The sequence below is a fragment of the Pteropus medius genome, unplaced genomic scaffold (genome assembly GCF_902729225.1).
Source record: "Pteropus medius unplaced genomic scaffold, Ma_sr-lr_union100, whole genome shotgun sequence".
NCBI classification, from domain to species: Eukaryota; Metazoa; Chordata; class Mammalia; order Chiroptera; family Pteropodidae; genus Pteropus; species Pteropus medius.
The window spans coordinates 9555097-9580058 of NW_024346062.1; the positions used below are offsets into that span (position 1 = coordinate 9555097).

The 24962-nt window shown below is 33.4% G+C and overlaps 1 protein-coding gene and 1 long non-coding RNA gene across 3 annotated transcripts in view; both read right to left on the bottom strand.

Annotated features, from left to right (window-relative positions):
* LOC120612518 (uncharacterized) overlaps nt 1-4095 on the bottom strand; it is a 534137-nt gene extending 530042 nt beyond the window's left edge. Inside the window, exon 1 of the long non-coding RNA XR_005655466.1 lies at nt 3737-4095. This is a non-coding gene — a long non-coding RNA (uncharacterized LOC120612518). The remainder of the gene's footprint in view (nt 1-3736) is intronic.
* A 3351-nt stretch (nt 4096-7446) lies between these two features.
* Nucleotides 7447-23998, bottom strand: CETN3 (centrin 3). Of its 2 annotated transcripts, none has more exons than XM_039875041.1 (5): nt 23845-23998; nt 21913-22048; nt 20231-20345; nt 14489-14680; nt 7447-7843 (listed from the first exon to the last, which is right to left on the bottom strand). In XM_039875041.1, the coding sequence occupies exons 1-5, from the start codon at nt 23859-23861 to the stop codon at nt 7800-7802; spliced, it is 504 nt and encodes a 167-aa protein (XP_039730975.1). In that variant the 5' UTR covers nt 23862-23998; the 3' UTR covers nt 7447-7799. The 2 variants fall into 2 exon arrangements, with proteins under 2 accessions (XP_039730975.1, XP_039730973.1); XM_039875039.1 differs by lacking the exon at nt 23845-23998 and adding an exon at nt 23386-23494.
* Nucleotides 23999-24962: the final 964 nt, after the last annotated feature.

The following is a 24962-nucleotide window of genomic DNA, read 5'->3' on the forward strand; positions in this document are numbered from 1 at the left end:
CCAGGATTGTAGAACTGTAGGTTACTTGGGCCTATAGACCAATAATTCCAACTACATGAAGGCCCAATTGTAATAATTTTTATTTTAATATAATTTTGCAATTCACAAAATATTTTACAAGTGTAACCTGATTAATTTTTCCCAAAATCAAATGGAGTAATTAGAAAAGATATTAAATGTTCTAAGTTTTAAAAAATCTTTCCCAGTTTTTTTTCTTTTAATCTTTGCTATAGCCATGAAACCAACCAACTAGACTTTAACAGAGTTTTCTTTCATAAAGAAAATTGTTAGAATCCAAATCTTGCTGCCATTTTTTTTCCTTTGAGGGAGTTTTGTTTTTATCGCCATCCCCTTAGGACTTACATTAGTTACAATTATCTCCCAGCAAAACAGGTATAGAAAAAGTCTGCTGGAAATTCAGTTTTGACCAGCTAGCTCAGATTTAATTGAACATTTTATCTTGATATAAAAAGACAAAAGAAAACAAAGATCTTGCTTAAAGTATGATTAAAGTCTTCCTGCTTGGCAGAGACTTTAAATACATGAAGTTTTAAACAAGCAAAGTATTTATTTTCTAATGAAAGATTGCTCTTCAGTAAGCCAACCCCGTATCTTTAACCTGCTGTTAAATTTAAGAAGGTCCTCAATGGTAAGGAATATGATTTAGAAATATTTTTATCATTTAGCATTTAGCTGATATATGTGGAGTGATTTTTACTCTAAAGAGCCATCCATCAAGAGTAGACTTGAATCAATAAATTGCCAGAATTTATGTTCTACAACAGTACACATTTCCTAGCTGTCAGATTTTCAGGAACCTTTTGGAAAACCTTGGGGATAGACAATCTATGATAATGCCATAGAGTGAAAATGATTGCTCTTTTCAAGAAACACAGTGGTATGCTGGACAAATGTTACAAGCACATTAAAATTAGAAATGTCAGACTCCCACGATTCTATTAAGTATCCCTGATTTCTTTTATTATGTGATAAAATTGATTGATTCTATAAAATATATAATCTTCCTGAAATTATATAATGAAAAAATTTTACATATTCTCAGAATAGCACATGACACAGACTTAGAGTTCTAAAGGAAAGGGTAATTTGGATTTTTGTAAACAAATAGATAATATTAATAATTACACTTAATATTTAGAGCACACAGAGGTAATTCTAATGTAAATATATTATCTCAGATAAACTAGAGATTTGGTTTCACAACTTTTAGACATAACTTGGCAATCTTCCGTAGCATTTTGGGGTGAAGTTTCCAATTTTCCAATGAATGCTTTAACTGTATGTAGGATGACAGATGACTTAACTCAGAATCAGGAAATGTAGACAAATCACCTATTTCAATCAAATGGGTGAGCCTAGACTACTTAACCAAGATCTCCAAGACCCAACTAAACTATAAGCCAGATGACTGACATATTTCATTCCAAAAATTCCTGCTTGCAACCCAAATCCTGAACAATTCATCATTTACTATTAAAATGACTCCTCTCTAACCAATGCACCTCCACTGACAACTACAAGAGCATTGCTTTAGAGTAGTAGATCCAGGTCCATAAAACTTTCTCTTCTGCTTGATGCCTCAAATATCCTCCCACAAATCCTTCTGCCAACCATACTCCTAAACCCGATTCCTTCCATTTCCTATTCAGAATTTAAGAATTCTTTACACTACTCAATATATACTTTCTCAAGATTTGCTTAATATTGTATTTGTAATTAACATATTTCTTTCCCAAACATCCTTTTCAATGTGTTGCCTCCATGACTATAAAAATAAAGACTATCTAAGATTATTACCTTGCAGAGGTCTGGCACCAAACACTAACTCACATGGAATAAAACAATACAATGAATGCCATGCCAGATTAAGTATTTAATAAATGCCGTGCTGCTCAACTTCTGAATTGGTTTTGTAGTTTTAGAGGTCTGATCCTTTACACCTTGAAATAGCTTATAAAATTCCTTGTAAGGAGACAGTAAAATCTAGTGGTTATGAGTGGGCTTTGAGTCAGAAAGCTTAGGATCAAATTCCAATTTTTGTTACCTTGAACAAGTTACTAAAGCCCTCTAAGTGTTGAATTTCTCAAGTGTAAAATAAAGACAATCCAACAGTATCTATTCCAGGGTATTAAGATTAAAATATATAATGTATGTAAACACCTATGTGTGCCTGGAATACAGCAGCACTTACTGCTACTAAATTTTCAAAGACATTTCCTTTATAAAACTTGGCTGCAGAACGAATACAATATTCATGCAAAAAAATTATTTCTATATTTTCTTTTAAGCACAAAGAAAACAGGTTGAAATAATCTTCTCTAAAATAACAATGGTTACTATTCCCAGAGATCAGGTAACCATAACTCCTAGTTTGCCCTGGATAGTTCTGAATTACACCTGCTGTCCCAACATAAATTTCCCACAAGCCTCTTCACTCTAAACATGGGATCAGATGATAAAATATATGGTCAATTATGGTGGTTATTAAGCTATTTTTTGCCCAAAGCTATAAACCATTATTCTATACACAATTGTGTAACACTGGGGTTGGGACTGTGTTAACTACATTTACCCTTTGCCAGTTGAAATTTTTTGTTAGGCTCCACTAAATAGGACCAGAAGAATGAAACAAGAAGGCAGGAAGGGTTGGAATCTTGCTGTTCCCTGTTTGCTTACTGTTCCTGTCAGCATCCCCAGAACAACTGTTCTTCATTCCAGCAACAGCTCTTGGTTCAAGTGTCCAGCTTTTTCTCAGCATTCTTCCAAACCAGACTCATCATTCCCTGTTAATACGAGCACCAGTGCCCCAGAGTACCTTCTCTACAAAACCTGCCGGCTAAGCTTCTAGTTTCTGCTCCCTCAGCTCTATGGGTGGTAGCTGCCTCCTGTAAATAACTATCTTAGTGCTTCCTTTCTGATTATTTGGTTCTCAAGTACCAATTTAACCTATTGCTCAATTTACATTGTGTAAAACTATATAGCTGTGCTTTCCTTTTCTTCCTATCTGAAGCCTAACTGACAATGATACTATTTAGAGAGGAATGAGAATGGGAAAGGGGGTAGGGGTGCTAAAAATTTTTTTTTGTCTTTATAGAATGTCTTTATATATTACTTATATAATTTAAATTTAATTAAATATTTTAAGTGATTTTTTATTATTTTGCCTTCATGTTTGTCTTCATACCATCGTAAATCTTTTTAAAGAACACATCACTAGTAAAATGAGAGAATTTACTTCCAGAGACTAGCACCAGATAGATGACTAATGGAGTAGAGGCCATTAGTCACTCAACTAGTCTCCTCATCATGGTGTTTGCTAATTTTAGGCCATTTACATGGCATATCGACAAAATGTGAAAGTCTCTCATTAGAAGTGATGCATGAATTTCCTGCAATAAAGGATTAAATAAGCCTAGTAAAGTACCTACCACATATTGAGTAACAAATATGTTTTTGATTTCTTCTCTACTCAACTACCTACTTCCAGACTCTAAGAGCTGCTAATAAGGACATTGCTTATTTAGAAAGTACACTTTGTTGGCATATAGCAAAGGTGAAGGTAAATATCTTATCTGACAAATCCCAAACTATCAAAGCTTTCCAGAACATCAAACAGTAATGCCCTAGGCAAGTTTAGCAAGAAACTGACATTTTTTTACATCATGAAATGCCACTGCATGATAAATACAACTATTATGATAAATATAATACCCACCTTCACTTTCCTCTTTTTTAAAGCAAATTCACTCCTTTCTTCTTATTGCCACCCCTACTAAACCAATTTTATTGGCCTTTAGACTCTAAAGTTATTAACCCTGAAAAAAAAAAAAGAGCATAATTCATATCCTTCTATAGGAGAAACTGTTCATAAACATAAACAACTCAGGTGAGCACGCTTCCCTCAACTCTCTATAAGAAGAAACAAAACTGCTAGTATCTCAAGGAGTATTAAGAATAAAGAAGTTATCTGAGAGGACAACCAAAATGGTGTAGATGATAAAGGTTCTGTTTGTCCCTCTGGCGACCAAATCAAAATTGTGAAGGAAACAAGGAGCAGCAGCAAGGAAAAATCACCTGGGATCTTGATTAACAAGCCATACAACTAGGGAGAAATCCAAGAAAGCACCCTGCAACGACAGAAGGTAGGACAGGGCGAGGACGCGGGGCTGCCAGTTCTAGAGCGGCTGAGATGGAGGCTGCGGCAGCGTCAGAATCCTCTTAAAGGGGCCGTGTCCACGAGCGGATTTTCGCGGTGACGGACCTGCTCGCTCTGAGCACCAGTGCCAATTCGGCTGCGTGCAAGGGGTACCAGGGACTTACAGGGAAATATCGTCGGAATGAGGGACGAGGCAAGACACGCTGGGTACAGAAGTGCCGGCGGTATCCATTGTCCCGTTGAGGCCTCCCCGCTCCCACTGCGCAGACACAGTGCAGCCATAGCCATGACATCATCACTCCGGCCAGAGGATTCTCTGAAACCATGCCTCCCCCAATGCACGGCCTCACCCAAGCCACATCCAGGTATATCCTCAACGAGTCTAAGTGCTGACCAGCTGGTCTTGGTTTCTGGCGTGACCTTTTGAGGCAACTATAAGCGCAGCATCTATGGATTAATTGCTGAATCTTAACAGGTGGCCCTGGAAGGACAGAGGCTTGACATAAATTTGGCCTGTAGCTGAGCCCCTCTCAGGACAGTGCCACTGGACACCTACTACACAAATCCACACTAATGAGACCAGGAGACTTAGGAGCTTTGCTTAGTACATAAAAACAGACATGGAAAGGCAGCCAAAATGGGAAGACAAAGAAACAGAAACCATGTGAGAGAACAGAGATCCAGATATAATGGAATCAAGTGATCTAACAGATGCAGAGTTCAAAATATTGGTTATAAAGATGCTCAATGAACTTTTGGTTAAATTCAGTGAGAACTTCAACAAAGAGATTAAATTAAAAAAAACATAAAAACGGAAATGGAAATTATAAGAGAGAACTACTCTGAAATGAAGAACATGTTATCTGAGATGAGAAGTATATTAAATGGAATAAACAAAGAAACAAAGTGAAGAAAGAAAAAGATCAAATGCCCTATCTAGAGAATGAGAAAGCCAGTCAGGACACTCAATCGGAATGGCAAGAGATAAGATGCCAAGACTATAAAAATAATTTAAGGAGTAAATGGGACACTATTAAGGGTCCAAATATCTGTCCTATTGGCCTAACTGGAGAAAATCAAGATATTGAACAGCTGTTTGAAGAAATAATGATGGAAAACTTCCCCTACCTGGTGAAGGAAATGGACATAAAACCCCAGGAAGCTCAGAGAATTCCAAAAGTCAGGGATCCTAAGAGGCCCACACCGAGACACATCAAAATTAGAAGGCCAAAAGTTAAATACAAAGAAAGAATATTAAAAGCAGCAAGAGAAAAACAGATAGTTACTTATAAGGGAAAACCCATGACTGGCAGCTGATTTCTCAAAAGAAACTATGCAGGACAGAAGGGCTTGGCAAAAAAAATATTCGACAGGATGAAGACCCAGGTTCTACAACCAAGAAAAATTTATCCAGCAAAGCTATCATTTAGAGTTGAAGGATGGATAAAGAGCTTCCCAGACAAAAATAAACTGAAGGAATTTATCACCACCAAGCCTGTAATAAAGGAAATGTTGGAGGGACTTCTTTAAGAAGAAAAAACATGTATCAAAAACAGGAATAAAGAATGGTAATGACTACATTCCAATCAATAAGTACCTCAAGTGGAAAAGAATTAAGTGCTCCAACTAAGAGTGGATGAATGAAAAGTAAAACAAGACCCCGACATGCTGCCTATAAGAGACTCACTTCGGATTAAAAGACATTGACTAAAAGGAAGGGGATGGGAAAACATTGTTTTGATGGACCTAGAAAGTATTTAAATCAGACAGAGAAAGATAAACACTATATAAATTTCATTTACATGCGGAATCTAAGAAATAAAAAGAACAAACTAATCAAAAACAGATTCACAAATATTGTGGACAATTTGGTGATGGACAGAGGGGAGTTTGGGGGGTGGGGAGAATAGGGTGAAGGGTTAAACAAGTACAAATTAGTAGCTGGTGGATGGACATGGGTATGGGGAGCACAGCATATGGAATGCAATTAGAATGAATACATTGGCTAGGTGGAGGGTCAGGGGAGGGAGGGAGCAATTGGGGGGATTGTTTTTACGAACTATATAGATGTCTAACCAATGTACTGTATACTTGAAACTAATTTAAAAAAAAGAATAAAGAAGTTATCTCTGTGACAAAAAGTAGCTTGGGTTATTTAATTTGTTCTAATAAAGCAGTAGAAGACGATCAAGCCTAGATTTTTATCTGTGTTTTATTCTTGTTTCCTGGAAATCAACATATTTTGTGATCAAAACAATTCATTGGTAAGGTTGATAAAAATGTTTAAATTTCTAAGTCTATTATTTGTTGCCTCGGATATTATTACTACTGTAAACATTGATTTCATATTCAAAATTAAATATTAATGTGAGGAACAATTAATTTGCTTTCTAGATAACTGAAATGTCACCACCGTTTTATTATTCCCTACTGATTTGTTTTTGTTGTTAAATGTCTAGTGGATAACTCTTCTTGTAATACTCTAGGAGGCTCACAACATTTAAAGTGCCTCATATTACTGTACTTTAGACTTAAAACAAGAAATCTAAGGAAAGATGACAGAAAAGACAACTCAACTTTCTTCCTAGAGAGCCCATACCACCAGTAACCAGATTATTAGTAAAAGATCAGTATAGATACCATTTCCCTATGACCTATTTCCCATATTTCCCATAACCGCTTGTTTTCCCCTAACATAAACATTTACAAAGCAGAATACCCACCAATACCTGCAAAGTCTGTCTCTACTATTTCCTGGTGAATTACAGAATATAAGTTCTTTTATAAAAGTAAAACATAGCCTTAAAATTCCTGTGGCTTACAGTTTTGTATTTTCATCACTGTGACGTTTAACTGAATGATAATTATCTTAACAGATCAAAATTCCAAAATTTAAATCTTTTACTTTGTCAAGAAGTTAGATGATTCGAACTGTATTCAATTAATTGAAGGAAATACCCACATTTAACTGTCATAACTTACGTTAAGACACCAAAAGTGTTATAGAGGATAACACGAGGATGAATGGATCTATATGCACAACACTTTTTTCCTCCAAACTGACAGACATGACTCTTAAAAAAGGAATTATGCTTATATTGAGTCATCATCTTGTATGGAAACTTAAAACATCAAACTTGTAATGAAAAAATGTGCTATTCTATTGTTATTTGTAGTTTAATTTTGCTTCTGAAACCAGTAAAGAGAACAGATTTAAGAAAGATACTTTTGAGGGTTAACAGATTTTAGGAAATCAAAATAAAACAAAATTTAAAATACTAATAAAATAAACATTTTATTAAAGTCTGAAAAACATGTGCACTAAACAAAAGTGACTACTAATGCTGAATTAAAAACCTTCAAAGAATGTGTACCACAGAATTCAGTTTTTTAAACTTTATATATATATAAAAGCTATATTATAAATACAAAGCTATGAACTATTAGAGTGCTAACAATACTGTTCATACAAAGAAACTTAACAGTAGTAAAATATGAATACATAAGATGCTTATTTTTGGTCCTTTTGGAAAAAGTTGGGATTTTTTTACATGCCTCCAAGCACAAAAATAGAATGTAAGATGATAACTGCAACATTCTTAGTGTTTATCCTTGTAATTCTTTAAATGTCACCAGTCATAATAGCAATGAACTCCTCTTGATTTACTGTGGTAAGAAAGAAAATGTAAGTCAGAAATATAAATTTTTTTCAGAGAACAATACTACTATTTTACACTAAGTATTTTTAAAATCTATACTATACAAATTCTTAATAAACCAAGACATAGCTTTTATTTGCTTCTTTGCTAGGAAGTTGAACAATGTTTATTAAATAGAATTTCATGAATGTAAAAACATTCTAAATGTGATAAACAATATAAATTAGTATCCTATAATATTAACTAGAAAAATGACATAATATTATATGTTACCAAAAAAAGTCTACTATAATCATAATACTTGTACGCACTTTTAAAAAGTTTTTAAAGCTTAAAATTTTTAATTTCTTAAATGGTTAAACTGTCTTTATAATCTTTATTCCACTAGTTCATTTAGCAAACCTCCCTTCATAAATAAGCTTAAATATGTCATGCATGTAAATTAAAATTCTAAAGGATAAAAATAGATAAGAATTTTTTGAAAAGTCAAATTGTTGTTTTTTTAAACTTATATATCTAAAAGCGTATTTTAAAGAAAAGCTAATTGAAACCAGGTCACCATACCTCAAAATTATCTAGAGAAATTGTAATTTTAAGAGATACAGATTTAAGCTTAATTACAAAGGTAATACAGCAACTAAAAAATACAGGTGTAAATGCAGGAAATAATCATCGATACAGACTAATTGCTTACAAAATTATAAATAAAATTCAGTAAGAACCTCCAGTTTATAAAGCATAATGTTTAGGTGATAATAGGTAATAACATGATCTTATGAAATATAAATTTTAAAAACCAATACATATATATACACATGAATTATTAATAGACATGTTCAAAAGAGAATGCTTCGTCTTTGTAAAACAGGTGAGTTCATGGGTCTCAAGACTTAACACATACTTTAACAAGGCACAAGTTACGAATGATAATTTTGATAATGATAACAATACCACTACAATAAGAAAGAAGAGACCTGGACTGCAATCATAGCTCTGACACAGAACAGTTCTGCATCTTAATTTTTTCACCTGAAAATACTGAACTACAGAGATAATCTTTCGATTGTTTCTAAGTCTTAAATATTCTAGATGGTAATATGTGAAAACACTCCACCGAATTAAATATTTTTAAGTTCCTACTGAATGCCAACACTATGCTAGGGTTGTGTTACAAAACAAACCAGGGTTCATATTCTAGAATATCTTGAAGTTTAAGTGAGGAAGGTATTAGGTGATATTATAAAAGCGCTGTTGATTTTCTTAAGAATTACAATAGTATCATAGTTAGAAAAGATAATATCCTGATTTTTTTTTTTGATAATATCTTAATTCTTAAGAGATGCATGCTAAAATACTGGGGGGAAGGGGTCAGGTTCATGATATATTTTTCAAATGATTCAGAAAAAATATCACACTACAGATGAAATACAGTAAATTATTACTTATTGAATCTACGTAGAAGTTATAAAAGTGCTTGCTATACAAGTCTAACTTTTTTTCTGTTTAAGAGGATTCATAATGAAGAGTTAGAAAAAAATTAACCAATTAAATATGTTGAGGGGAAAAAATGTACATCAGGATAAAAAAAAGTGTACTCGTTTCAGAAACCACAGAGAAAACTAATTTCAACAATCATGTTAGTCAGACTTTATACCTGGAGCAGAGAACAACTGCTGTAAACCACAAAGCATGATTATTAAAGTTAAAACTACATAACAGTGTTGAAAAAAAATCCAACATAATAGGAAAAAAATCATTACTGATGAGAAAAATTTAGAAAAAAGTAAATCTTGTTTTCTAAAATAAAAATATAGTATTTGCTTTGACAGGAGATAGAAACAAAGCTAAGGTAGCAGAACACCATCAGCAAAGGCTGAAGACAGAAAATAGTGCAAAAATAAGCTATAAGGAATTAAGAAGAATGAGCTGTCCAGAAGCTGATAAAGAACCATGAATCCACGCATTCAACATTAAACATCAACAAGACACTATGACAGACACAGCAGAACACAAAACCTATAATACTCAAAATACTTTCAATAATCTTACAAATTATAGTAGTGATCTTTAACCTTTGTAGAAATGTTTTTTCAATATTTTATGAAGGCTGTGACCCTTCTCTCTCCTCGGTTAAAAAAAAATTAAAGTGTATAAAAATTTTAAACAATTTCATTGTTGAGAGCATTTGAGATTTTGCTTTCTAGCATGTCGTCAGATTGGTTCAAGTAAACTCCTAAAAATTCAAAAATAAAATAATTTCATTGTTATGCACCTTCTTTTAAGAATCCCTGATTTAGTAAACTATACTGAAACGTCTATTCCAAAACAGGAAATAAGAGCATATTTTTAAGAAAAACAACATAATGAAAGCAGCTTTACAATAATTTGATTATAAATTGTTTTAACAGTATAACAGAGCCATGATTAAAATACTCAAAGTATTTAAGTTTTGTTACTTAAAGATCTAGAATTTCTTTCTCTCAAATGTAAAATTTCAATACCTGAATTTCAAATTAAGCTTTATATTGTTCTAAAACCACAGAACACTTAATTTTTATATTATTTATATTTAAACACCTTAAAGTATTAAAGCATTTCAAAAGCACTTTAAACTATTCCATAATTTCATACCTAAAAACAGAATATTCGAAAACAAAAAAGTGAAAAGCTAAAGGGAAGAAAGCTCCTTTATAACCGGTGAGCTTTTCAAATGATTAAGAGAATCTGTGATGCCTTTGAACATATAGTTTCATAATCTTCAAGATACCCGCAATATCTTACATCAAGTTCCTATATCTAATAAATTTAGCATAGTACCTACCTTAAAAGAGCCATTTGATAAAAATATTTACTGAATCAAACAAAATGACACTTCGTTTTCTTCTACACTGCCTTTTTAACAAATTTTTCATAAATCAATCATTTCATAGGGTAAATCACATTACATGTCATTAAAATAAAGAAATTTAAAGAAATTAAGTAGATTAAGTACCTTAGAGACCATCTGGCTTCATAGGAGAAAAACAGAAATTTTAGCATCTGAAGTGCCAATTGAATATTTTACTAGTCCATTGCTTCCTATAATAGTATGCAATTTTTAAACTCAATAAACATAGATATCTAATTAATATTTAACTTTATAGCATAAGATGCAACACAGTATTTTAGATAAAAGCATGTTCTTTGTCATTATGAAGACCTGAGTTTGAGTTCTGGCTCTACCATGTATAGCTTTGTGATAACTTTGGACAGGCTATTATTAATCTCTCAGAGCTTTAGTTTCCTTATCTATACGTGTAACTACCCTAAGCATGAATACATATAATACTGTATTTACTTCAGAAAACATATTATGAAAATTAACATAATCCACAATGTAACAGGCTCAGCACAGAATCTTAACATACATTAACTACTAAATAAATGTCAACACTCATCATAATTATTTACAAGATGGTCCACTTTGGCTTTTTAAATATCGCTTCCATTTATCCAAAAAGATTTACTGTGTTTTGTTTTATTTTATATATGTTGGGATGGATGGTGGAGAAGGGATTCTTTCTATATTATTACCACAGTTTTGTATTTCAGATTGGATCTTCCTTTAACTCTTCATTCTCCATGTTTATTATTTTAATATACATAAAAAAAACTTCACTGCTCTTAAATTCAGAAAAGTGTAGAAAATTCTGAGACAAAAGAATTACTAAAGTCCACACAAAAAGGCAGCAAAATATTATAATCTTTACCAGTTTAACATATACAAAGTATATTATATCTAAGAAAAACTGCAGCCAAAAGCTAAAATTTTTGATCAGATTAACAAGTTATCATAAAATGTTTAACTTCCTACTTTTTCAAAAATGGGCAGATTTTCACATAGCTGCAGAGACCCATATAAATTAAAACAGTATCCCAAAGACAGAAAAAAAGGACTAGAGTTGTAGTTCTCATTGTTTCTGCAATAATTTTCAACAATAACTATATGAACTTCTACAATAACAACTATATTTGGTATGTCTCTTTTGAAAAATATCAAATAGCTACTATTAATGACATTCTGCAAAGTATATTTATCATTCACAATAGCATTTACAAATATAAATGAAAAACTGCAGTATATGTATCCATGTGCAATATTATTATTCATATGGCCTACAGACAATATGTAATGTATACATGAATTCCAAAACCTCATGCGATAGCTCAGACACCCCTGGATACCCATACCCAGACTGGAAACTACAAGATTAGACTACTTTCATATGGTATCCACCCTCCTTCTCCAGAAACAAAACAAATCTTAATAATAAAAGACTATATTCAGCTGTATTTTATTTGTACTCAATCACTTGGGAAAAGAGAAAAAAACATTATTTGCCTGTTAAGTCACTTGAATAAGTGATAGCAAGATACCCAAGCAACAGTTGTACGTGACTTAAAGTGGAGTAATGCAGTGAGGACTGAAGAACTGTCTTAAGGATGCACTAAAATAAAACTTGAAGCAATAAAACACAGGTGTGAACTGTAAGATTCAAAAGCAGCAGATAGAGCAATCTCACAAGGGATCAAGAAATGAACACATTTTCTAAGCAAAGTTTCAAATCAAGTTTGTATTTAAGAGGCAGCTTCCTAATTGTTATTTCCTTCTAATGTGAAATGAAGCTAATAACGAAATCTAATTCCATGTGCCTAGTACAGGAAAAAAAAATTTCATAACTCTGATCTTCTGACACATGTAGTAATCATTATTAAAGATTTATGAAACAGACATGCCAAGATTCTCTGTGTCACTGAAGATAGTACCTTTACAGAACAGAGTTCTGTTAAAGCTAATTTGGGGTAATAACAGCTGGGAATACTAAGACAGTGGATTCTAGGTCCAAATATTAGAAATCATTCAAATTTCCTCAAGTTTTAATCATTTTTCAAATATAAATAACTATATCAATATCCTTGAAAAAAAAAACTAGTATCAAAAAAGTTTTATAATGCTCAAAATTCACATAAATATGACAACATGCAATAATGTACAATTCTAAAGGACAATCTATAAACCTAAACTGATAGCTAGTTCTACTGTCTTACCTCCTTATTAAAGCATGCCAGTATTTCCAAGGTAATATATGTATATATTTATGTATATATGTATAGTTGGTACTATATCAACATATATCTGCTGTAACACACCCCTCAGGGCTTCAAGTCAACAAACATTAGAGCACTCATAACGTTCAAGAAAATGCAGGGCAATATAAAGATGAGCAAAGACAAAAAAAAAAAAACGGAAAACATGCTTACATTTAATGCTGGGCACCTTCAACTATCTTCATTTAATACTCACAAGAACCCTGTATAGTATTACCATTCTCATTTTTATAAATAGGGAAAGTGAGACTTGGAAAATGTTTTATAAATAGGGAAAGTGAGACTTGAAAAAGTTTTCAACAAAACTTGCACAAAATTGCATAGCAACTAAGTCAATGGTAGGGATTCAATTTGAATCCAGGTCTGTATGATTCCAAAACCTCAGACCTTTCACACTCTATGATTCCATACTGCTGTTAAGGAGCATATATATATAAAACTAACAGAAGGCAGTGTATGAAAGTGTCAAAATAGTTTGTTCCCCTAAATGCTATGGGCCCTCAATGGAATTTTCATAATTCATATAAATAGAGACCACTGAGGAAGGCTTTTGAGAAAAAGATGGAATTCAAAATGTACTTAAGAGAATGACCAACATTTTAGCAGACAGAAATTAGCAATTACAGTATTCTGGAATTGGAATGGCATGATGAAAGGCACAGCATAAAAGTGTTTTCAAGATGAGTGTATTTTGTCAAAGTGTGTATGTATGGGAGATGAGGGTTAAAGTAGAAGTGGAAGACAATAGTGGAAAACAAAACCAGATACTTAAGGTAAGATAAATCATAGAAGGCAGGCTTTGAATTTTACAGGTACTGAGGAATCATTCCAAGTGTTTGAACAGGAAAATGATATCATAAAAGCTGTATTTTAAGAAAAGAATGCTATCAGTAGACTGAATTAGGAAGAGAGTAGAGGTTTATAGGCATGGAGGGCAATTGGGAGGCTACCATACACTGCAAAGTCAGTGAGGGCAGGGACCACATATGCCTTTTTCATTTTGTAGCACCTTGTACATTCAATACTAGACTCAGCAGGCATCCAAGAAAATAATGAATGAGGCTATGATAACATTCCTATAAGAAATGAGGGCATGAACCAGGACAACAGCAGTAAACAAAGATATAGAACAGATTGAAAATACTTGAAGGACAGAATCAACAGAAATTAAGTTAACAGTTTAGAGTGCATATAGGTTGAAGAAGGCACTAAAGGCTGAAATTTTACTGAGTGGCTGAAATTTTGGTGATTGTTTCATCCACAAAAATACATTCTTGAAGTATGGAAACTCATATTACAATCCGTATAGTTGGTTTTAAAGGTCTGCTCCATTCTAAATCGAATATGTAAAATATTTATACAAAAAGCTCATTACATGGTAAATAACAATTACACTAAATTAAGAGAGACAGTTTGCAAAGGTTCTCAAAAAACATTTGGTTTTAAAAAATTTAGTGTATCTGCACATTAGGAATACTTGAAATACCTTTTACTCAAAACTTACTTTCTCCATCACCATCTTTATCAAATTCTTCAATCATAGCCCGAAGTTCTTCATCACTCATGTTTTCACCCAATTCTCTGGCAACACGTCGCAAATTCCTCAAGCTTATTTTACCTGAATCATCATCATCAAATAGTTTAAATGCCTTCAATATTTCTTCATGTGGATCTCTTTCCAATATCCAGTCTGTCACTAGTGTTTAAAAAAAAATAGAAGATAAAAATAAACCTTTATAATCACAAAGGCATCCATTTGTGAAATCAAATAAGTATTACATGAGAAGTAAAGCTGTGAATCTGTCAACATTTACTTTGACAATAAAATGCCAAATCAGAGCTCCAAAACTCAGAGATAAGCCTGAAATTAAAGAAAAAAAAACAAATCCATATTTTAAAATTTAACCTTTATATCATCAACAATTCATCCTATTATAAGAGTAAGCAAAACTATTTATATCACACAGAGGCAAAATAAAAAGGACTATATATATACCATATTTATTTGAGGTCTACTATTTTCAAGAATTGTACTATGCTCCTCTAACATCAAACACATAAGTCTAGGAGTTTGTAACCTAGTTGTAGACATGTTCTATCAACAGAATAATTAAAACTAACTAGAGAAAAGCTGTTTACTGGCTAAACTTAATAGTAACACTAATTGTTCTTTGATTTAATTCAACTCAAAAACAAAAACCCTGACAAATAAAATGCACTGCCATCATTGATATAGGTACAATCTCAGATAGATGATAATTCCATTGATATCTTCATAATTAGAAGAATCTTTTGGTTTTCTAAAATATGAAAATTAGTTATTAAAAGAATTGAATCTGACTGTAGTAAGACAGCCAGGGGGAAAAAAAAGAAGGGGATCTCTCTAAAGTCATATCCATTTGTTCAGCAAGATAATAACTTCAGACAACTAACTAAAATTAAGTGTTATTTAAACCTCAATAGCTGAAAATATTAATGTATTTTACTATACTAAATGTAATAATATATAATGATAAATTCAATATTTTCAATATTAGAAGTCTTTTATCAATAGCTACAATAACAAAAATTGAAGTAAAAACCTGTGGTATAAAATTTTTTAAGTTACTGGATAAAATTCTGAAAATATCTACGTAAACATCTCTGAAGTAATTCTACATGCTAGTCTATCACTACAACAAAAAAGGTATTTATGACTTTCACCGTACCATTAAAAATAATTCAGTCCTACAGAGGTTTACAGAATCATTAAAAACTTGCAAATACTGGTAGAAGAAAAATACTAGAATGTTTAATGCATCCAAAAGGAAAAATACAGTTCAAGTTCCCAATAAATTATTGTTTTACTCCTGTTTCATCGTATTTGGTTGAATAAGCTTTAAAATAAGCACCTATTCAAGCTAATGTTAAATCATCTACATATATACTGGGTAGTTTTATTTTATCCATTAATTTTATCCAAAAGTCTTCCAAGTAACTAATTGAAGTATATTACTATAAATATGCAAATCATCAAAGCTCATAAATATTCAGTCAAAAAGGAGTTGGCATATATACAGCCTAACACCAAAATAAAATACCACACTTAACTCCATGGCTCATACTCAACTTATTTTGAATTTAGTCCCAACAAAAAAGCAGGACAAGGAAAAAAAAAAGTGTTAAGAAATTTCTTTCACCAATTAAATAATTTCCATGACAGGTGAACCAAAAAAGCAGCTTGCTCAAAGTATTAATGTACTTAAAGAAGCAACAGGGTGATCTAAGGAACAGATGGGGCTCCAAGATGTATAAATTCTTATCCCACTGGTGCTTTAATTGTGTTAGTTACTTCAGGCTTATGATAATCTTTTATCAATAATTTGCCTTAGAATGCAACTTTTCTTGAGAATTGTAACTGTCCTTCTGACAGTTAAACATTAAGCTTTATGGTGACTCTCCACCATGTCTTCATGGTCTATTCCTGACCTACAAAGTAGAATTTCATTATAAGAAAAACATTTTTTTTCAATGAAAATAAGTCAATTAATATGCAGGCAGTTAAAGTGGGTTCAATTTAGTTCACGAATTTCTGTCCATCTAACTATTTTCATACAATTTAGTTATACTATCAGAAATATATTTCCTCAAAATAGTTAGCCCTTATACTCTATAAAAATCACTTAATACAGCAAATTTTTAAAAATCACATTAAAAGTTTATCAAAAATCATGCTAGAAATATAGCTTCAATTATATTTCTCACAGCCCTTTGGAAGTTTCTATCCAAACACAGCAGTTACTTTAAACTCAACATTTTGGAGTCCAAACTCCTCCCACCATCACCAAGACAGCTGTCACTGCCCCACCCCAAAAAAGATATGACCATTAACAGATAGTTCCCCATATTTGAAGTCTTAACATTTCTAAGTCCATCAATCTAATCAGTAATTAGATCCTAGAGTTCTGAGGATGCTACCTTTTTTACTCTTAAATGTATTCCTTCTCATTCTCACCACCTTTAGCATAAAACATCTATTATTTTCTACCTGTCGTCTCTCTTCCCACCAATCCATCTTTAATACTCTTAACAGTTATTTTTATAAAACATATCATCTACTCTTTAAAAATTGACAATGATCTTCTGCTAACTAAAGTCCAAACTCTACATGATATCTGGCCCAATCTTACCTTTTCAGTCATTTCCCTATCCTCTAGAGCAAAAGTTTCCCAAACATGCTATACTTCCGGTACCACTCTTTGTTGTTTCCTCTGCCTGGAATGCCTTTCTCTACTCCACCCACAATTTTCAACTTGGGATGATATTCTATATATTCACATTCCCAAAGCCTAAATTTAAAAATCCCCTCTGCAAAATCTTCAACTGCTCTATACCAGAAACTGACAAATCTTTCCTGTTAAAAGTCCAGATGGTAAATATTTTTGGCTTTGGGGATTGGGAGGTCTGGTCTGTCTAAACTACTCACTCTGCCATTGTGACACAAAAGGAGCACAAAAGAATGGATGTGGCAGTGTACAGGCAGTAGCTGAATTTGACCCAAGGGCTGTAGTTTGCCTACTCCTGCCCTAGACAAAATTATAATTTACCACATAGCTCATGCTTTCTGGTCACCTACATTTAAATTGTAAGCTCCCTGGAAGAAGAACCCCTTAATAACTTTTAATTCCCCTCTCTCACCCCAGCACAGTACCTAACGCCAAAAATTCAGCTAATGCTTGTTAAATAAGCAAAAACACTCCCCAAAACCTAGTAATACAATATTCTATTCTATATAGGCAATGAAATAATAAGTAGTATGTGCCAAAAATAGATGGAGTACAAATATCTGACTTATCCTGGTCTTACCTTAAAGCATCAATTTCTAAAACACCTATGTTACTCACTAGCCTCAGGTTGTCTAGATTCTAAATTTACATCAAATATATTTTAATACTTTTTTCCTAGCATTGGGAAGAATACCGTTAAGTGTCAGCCTTCGTATAGAATATACGAAGAATAGTGTACTTAGACAGTAATAGATGGTACATAAAATTAAGACTTAAATATTCTGATTTAGAGCTACTTGTCCCAAAGTATAAAATATGTTAATCTGTAGTCAGTTATTATTCAAAAACAGTCAACAAATGGGAATAATACATAGTTCTTGACTGTTTGATTTCCAAACAGTAATACATTTTATTTGACAAACTGGTTTTCTCAATAGGTAGCTTTAGGATAGCTAAAGTATGTGCTGAGCCTGTCAAAAAGTTGATCTTTGAAAGTCAAAGCTAAAGTTTAGCCATGGCCCTTTATTCTAGAAGGAATCCAGTATTTCTGCTCTGTTAATAACACAGAAAAGAAGGAGGGTCAGGAAAAGGTGGAGATGGCATGTGACTCTGGTTTCAACTGCTAATAAAATCACAACTTAAAAGCTGTATTCACTTAAGATGAAATATGTTTAATAAAATTATTAATGACAATGACATAGTACTTAAAATAGCCTACAAATATGAATAAAGGGTAATCAGAAAAATAGCAATATATGGAGAATACATTTTTTGTTCCAGTGATGCATATGATTATTTCCAACCATGAAACAAATGAAACGAAAACTATTTTTACAGTACTAATAACAACAAATACTTAATTGGCACTTACTAAATGCTAGGCCCTTCCTAAGGACTTAAAATATTAACTTATTTACTCTTCACAAGAACTCTATAAGGTAATACAACTACTCCTATTTTATAAATGAAAATGAGGCACAGAGAAGTAAAATGACCAAGTTACACAGTAAGTAGCAAACCAAGATCTGAACCCAGGTAATCTGGTTCCAAAATGTCCATGCTAAACCACTACACTGTACCAAATGTACCTGAATTATAGCTCTTTCCTAATAGTACCATTTCTACTATATCCTAACACCTTGTTTCTATAAATAAGCAATTTCAGTTGAAATTTAGACTAAGATCATAAACTAAAGGAGAGCTTCAACATTGGGAGGATAGAGATGGCTCTCTCCCTCTTCTCAAGTGAATAATTCTATAAACTAGAGGAAAAAAAGAAATATGCTCCCCAAAGAGACAAGCTGCCTCTCTAAATAGTCATCTGTTATTTCATAAGTTGGGGGCCTTTTGTGCTGTGCTTGCTTTCTCTTTTAGGTTTATCATTTAACTTCCTTCTTCCTCACTTTTGGTTTGAGTTTTCAGATTTACCAAAAAAAAAATTATATAATAATATAAATCTATTTTTTCTGTACGTACTAATTGCCATTTTTGATCCTCATATTGCTTCTTGCTGAATATTTAAAATAAAGGGTTTGTGTGTGAGCATAATTGAATTTGTTCCTAAATTTCAAAAATATCTAAAAATAACTATACAGTATGCTTATATCATAACCCATATAAAGTGGTATCATTGGTGTAGAAAATTAATTGAATAAAAACAAACCTGAATATATGTACGTTCTAAGAATAAAATTCTAGGCAATATAAGTTATAATAGCAAAGTCCTTGCCTTCCAGGATCCTCTGTTCTTAAAAAGCTTGATACATGTGTCTGTGTATACACACATATATATATAATTCACTAAAATCAACTATACGAAAGTTCAACCATATTAAGTCCATGACATATTATCTTTAGTTGGTTGTTATAAAATGTTTTCTCCTGCTTCCAGTCTGCCAACTGCTTCCCTTACTATAATCCTGTCTCCACTGGCAACCTTAAACAGATGACTTTATTCACCGAGATCAAGATCATCTAGAGTATGTAGCCTATCATAAGTTTTGTCAACTTCGGTATGCACTTTATCTACAGCCAAAGATGCCAACTGCTACAGGTTTGCTCTTCTCCCATGTTACCAACGAAAATCACATACCAGAATGTTCTTGAGAAATATTTTCCAAACAAAAGAATACCAAATTTTCTGATTTACTGTGAGAAAATAATTTTTTGATTATCATTTGTTTTGTCACATTATATAAACTTGGAAAGATATCTTTCCATTAAAAACTACACAACAGTTCCTTCATTAGAATCTTCAGAACAAAATAAAAAAGACGAAATAATAAATCTATCCCACAGCAAGGCAGTAAATCTTTTCTTTGAAAATCAGCGAAAAGGGTACCCCAAAAAACCCAGTAAGATCCACATACACAGCAATGTTCAATAACAAAATTCCAAAACCTAGAGAATTTTTAAAATACTTATATTAACCAGATAATTTCCTAACAATTGCTAATTACGAAGACTATTAAAATACACACCAACTTCATTAAAATCTTCAAAGGTGATTTTCCCTGTGGCTTCTCTGTCATAATCTTTAAGAATCTTCAGTACGTCAGCTTTCTTTACATCAAACCCCAAGGCTCTCATTGCCACCTTTTGGATTAAAAGGGAAAAGCAAATTATAAAGTATTCTTTCAAAATAAGTGATTTCAAATTCTTAAATAAATTTTTACAACTTAAGAGATGACGATGCATTAATAACACTTAATTCTTTTTCATGTTTTATGTATCTAAATAGAAAAGATAGTTTTTCTTCAGTATTGAAATTAAATTGCAGTTTTTTTAATTTATATAGCCCTCTTTTTATCTGACAAACCAATCAACGAGTGTTTACGGAATACACTGTACGATGCACTGACTTAATGCAGAGACATAACAAGTTATTTGTTCTCAAAGGACTAACCACCAAAATGGAAAAAAAGGAAATAAAGGCACAGAATAATTCAAAAGTTATACATCAAAAGAGATTAAAAAAACATTAAAATAAGAATTATCATTAAACCTTACATGATTAGTTATCAAGTAGTATATGACCTCTGTTACCAGCAAAAAGGAAGGAGGGACATGTTACTGGTTAAAGCAGCCTTACTTGAAGAGATTCAAATTGTTCCTTGATATATGGATAAAGTGGAATAGAAGGATATTTCAGAAAGGCTGAGTGGTATTAAAACAGATACCAAAATAAAGAATAAGCTTGAGGACAGTGAACAGAGCAGCTTACCTTATCTAAATGGGAAGAGCTGAGATGGAAGCAAGTTGTTATAAGAAAATGACGAAAGTAGGTGGAAAATGTGAAGAATATTCCATAACAATTGAAAGAATCTGAACTTTATACAGTGTACAATGAGGAGCCACTAAAGGTTTATAAGCAATGAACAATAGGGTGAAAGAATTTTAGAAAGATGAATCTAATGGTAGCATACGGAGAACTACAAGTGGAGAAGCCATTTAGGAAGCTCTAGGTATGAAATTAAATCCCAAACCAAGATAATAACAATGGCAACAAATGAAAGAGACATTATAAAAGAAAAACTGATAATAGCTAGGTAACTAAAAAAAAAAAGTGGAAAAAGAGAGCTAAAGAGCTACAAAAAAGCTACCTTTCTCACTGTGCTGAGTGTCAGAACCATACTACCCTAAACACCAATTTTCCTTTGTATCTTTATAAATAATTCTAGGCCTTGAAGTTGACATTTTTCCTCATTAGCATTGTGTCAACACCACACATCACTTCTGTCTTTTGTACCAGAGAAAGTAGGTTGAGACTGTGTTACCAAAATGGTCAAATTAAAAGACAAATTACATTCCCCAATTGGAAAAAAGAGTGTCTCAAAACAAACAAAAAAGTGGGAAGACTATAGGAAGAATGTTTAAATCTCGTAGTTTGAAAAAATTCAATTATATGAATGAAAAATAAACCCATTCATAGGAATGTATTTTTACATTTAAAATACCATTCATTTTACTATGGGAAAAGGAGTTCCTAAAAAGATATGTTAGGAGTACTATACGATTTTATTATAGCACTTAACTGTGAATGTTTAAAATGGTTTCATATTTTCAAAATCAGCTTAGTTAAAATACTTATTTAGAAATGTATTTTTAACCATCAAAAATGCAAATCATTTTAACAAAAAAATACTATAAAGTACACTATTACCTTTAACTCGTGATAATCTATTGCTTCATCTTTGTCTGTGTCAAATAGTTCAAAGGCATCTTTAATTTCTTGTTTCTGTTCTTCAGAGAGTTCTCTTCTTTTTTTCCTCTTTGTTTTGTCTACTACAAGTTCATTTCTATGAAATGAAAAAAAGTCTATTTAGTCCACTTAAATCCTATTCTCCTATGCCTCTAGACGATTAAACTAAGATTTCAAAAATGCAGTCAAAAAAGTTAGCCAATGAATAATTTTCTAAATTTAAGTATTTTGAGAAAGATACAGAAATTTTTCTCACATGAGCTAAAGCCCTGCTTATTGCAATTTAAGGTACTATAAATTTGCACTTCCCCAAACTGAACAGTCTTACAGGTTGTTAAAAAAAAAAGTGAGGACCTAATTTTCCTTCCACCTAGTTTTGCATTTATTCCCACTAATATTACCGTGGAAGAACTGTTAATATGAAACATTACATCAGAAACGCCAACAAAAAACAAAGAATCCATACTTATTATTCACATCATTCTACTACATGAAGTGTTTTTTAAAATTCATAATTGACAATGACTACATATTAGGCTTACTTTTGATATTGCTTATAATTATCAAAATTACTACCAAAAAAACCCCATCATTTATCAATTTACTTACAAAGTATTTTGGAATTGTAGGCTAAAAATGTTTTTAGATTATTCATTTCTAAGTTTGGCACTTTATAATTTCTTCCATTGATATTAATAAATCAGCCAAAATACTGAGTCTAAACATATCATGACTATTAAACACCAAAAAAGTACATATTTGTGCTGATTCTACATAATAATATGACGAGTCAATGGCCATGTAAATCTTAACGTGTAAGTTTAGATTTAATTTCTCATAAACTCCAGAAAATCTTTTTTTTTTTTTTTAAGGAAATGTATTTTAAAAGCCAGAAATGCCTTTCTTAAGAGAGGTCAATCGATCCGTGTTCCAAATTTTCAAATAGGGCTGCAACACTTGTATGTTTGAAACAGAAAATTCTATAAAACTTTAAAATGTAAAACTCAACTGATTTTACTAGAATACGTTGTCTCTTTGCAGTCGAAGTTCTGTTCCCTTAAATCCACCACCAAAAAAAAAAGGCAAGAGATGCCTAGAAAGTGACCAGAAGATATGAGAAAGTTGGGAAAGAGTCTTTCACTTTCACACAGGCTTGACATTCCCGGGGCCGTCTCCCCACGATCCTGAATGGCCAAGTCGTCAAATCAACCGACAACTGACCCATCCAAGGATACCGATGATTATCCCAGCAGAACACGGCACTTCTTTTCAGCAGTGGTGTAACTACATAGTTATTTTTAAGGTAAGTCATCTAGCTGAGGCAGGGATAGGGGGTGGGGGGCGGAAGGGCAAGAGACCAAGGATTAGAGGTTGGAACTGAATGAGAGGCAAAGAAATTCAAGAAATTTAGGTAATTTGGGTCTCCAGGTATACCGTAAAGCAGAGCCCCGCGAGAAGAGCATGGCGCTTGTGTTATTTCCAAAATTTATAGTATGTCAGGAGCAGTGCTGCTCAGGTGGGGCCGTAGAACGGGAAGGAGGAACTGAACCAAAGGATGCTCCATGGCCTGATTTCTCGCAGTAACACCGCGAGATAAAACTCGCGATATTTCACTGTCTCCGTGCAACTAAAACAGCCCATCTTTTTGGCGGTCCACAGCCCAACGCGCTGACGGGTATGATTACCTCAGCAGAAATGCACGGAACTCATCACCTGCGGCACACCTGGGCCCGTAGGCTTGGGGTCCGGACCCGGGGAGGTTGTCCGAAGTTCCTTTCCCTCGTCCCAAATTGCAACCCTTTCCTCGCCTCGGCGCCAAACTGCCTCCCTTCCACTCATACCCGCCCTGGGGACCGCTGTGGGTGTGGACAGCATTGCCACCTCATTACCGACCTCAGAGCTAAACTCATTTTCTCTTCGGACAGAGACGTTCCTCTCAAGAACGACTTTAACCCCTACACAAGGCAGCAAGACTTCCACAAGCCGTTCAACAGACCAACGACCTCAGCGGCTTCAAGGACCTCCCACAATGTCGATGCTTCCGGGCTGGATTGGTTGAAATTGCTAATGTCCTGCCCATTGAGGCGGAAGTGTCCCTAGTCCTCTGCTCTTATTGGGCATATTTCGCGTCAATCAAAGAAACCTCTCTGCCGGCATCTCCTGCTGCCCCACTCGCGCTTTCGATTGGCCCGTTGCTTTTTCCCCGAATCCTTTGCGAAGCCAAGATCAGAGTCCCTGCGTGGCTGTTGGGAAAGAGTTGTTGGACCTCCCTTGCGGTGACAAGGCCTACGGGCTGTTGGCTAGGGTCCCGAAACAAGATGGACAGTGCTGAGAGAAAGGAAAAGAGGGAAGAAAAGAGACTCCGCAGGCTCTCTTTGGCTAGAATAAGGGAGTAGCTGAGGGAGGAGGTCTGTGAAATTTAGTTCCTCTGTATTCTAAAAACTTGGGTAGCCTAAATACATTAGAAGTTTGTTTAAAACGCAGATTTAAATATCCTTTCCCCCCATTCTGATGCCAGTAGATGTGAATTTATGTATTTTCCTTCTTACAAACTCTCCTAGTGATGCTGAGGCAGGTGCTATGAATTATAGATACTTGAATAATAACTGCGTTGGATTTTAGCCTATTTAAGGCGTAGTTGTACCTAAACCGCCCTTCGTCCCTCGTCCTCCTTTAAACGGCTTTGTTCGGTTTTGTCCTTCATTTTCTAGTTTTGTAAGCTGCTTATACACATGATGTTATCTCCGTTACCAAACCAAGTCTCTTGAAGCCCACTTGGTATTTAATGTTTACTTGTTCATCTCCTATTAGGCTGAATTTCTTGAAGGCCAGGATTATATCTTTCATTTAAGATGCTCTTCCTAGTGTCTAATACAATGTCTAGTGTATTAGGCGCTCAATAAATATTTTCTCATTGGATGGAATCCTATGAAAACTCACAAAGTACTGAACTAAGCAGCAAATCTCAAAGAGAATAGCTTGTGGGTGAAGGTCTAGCAGGCAAAGGGGAA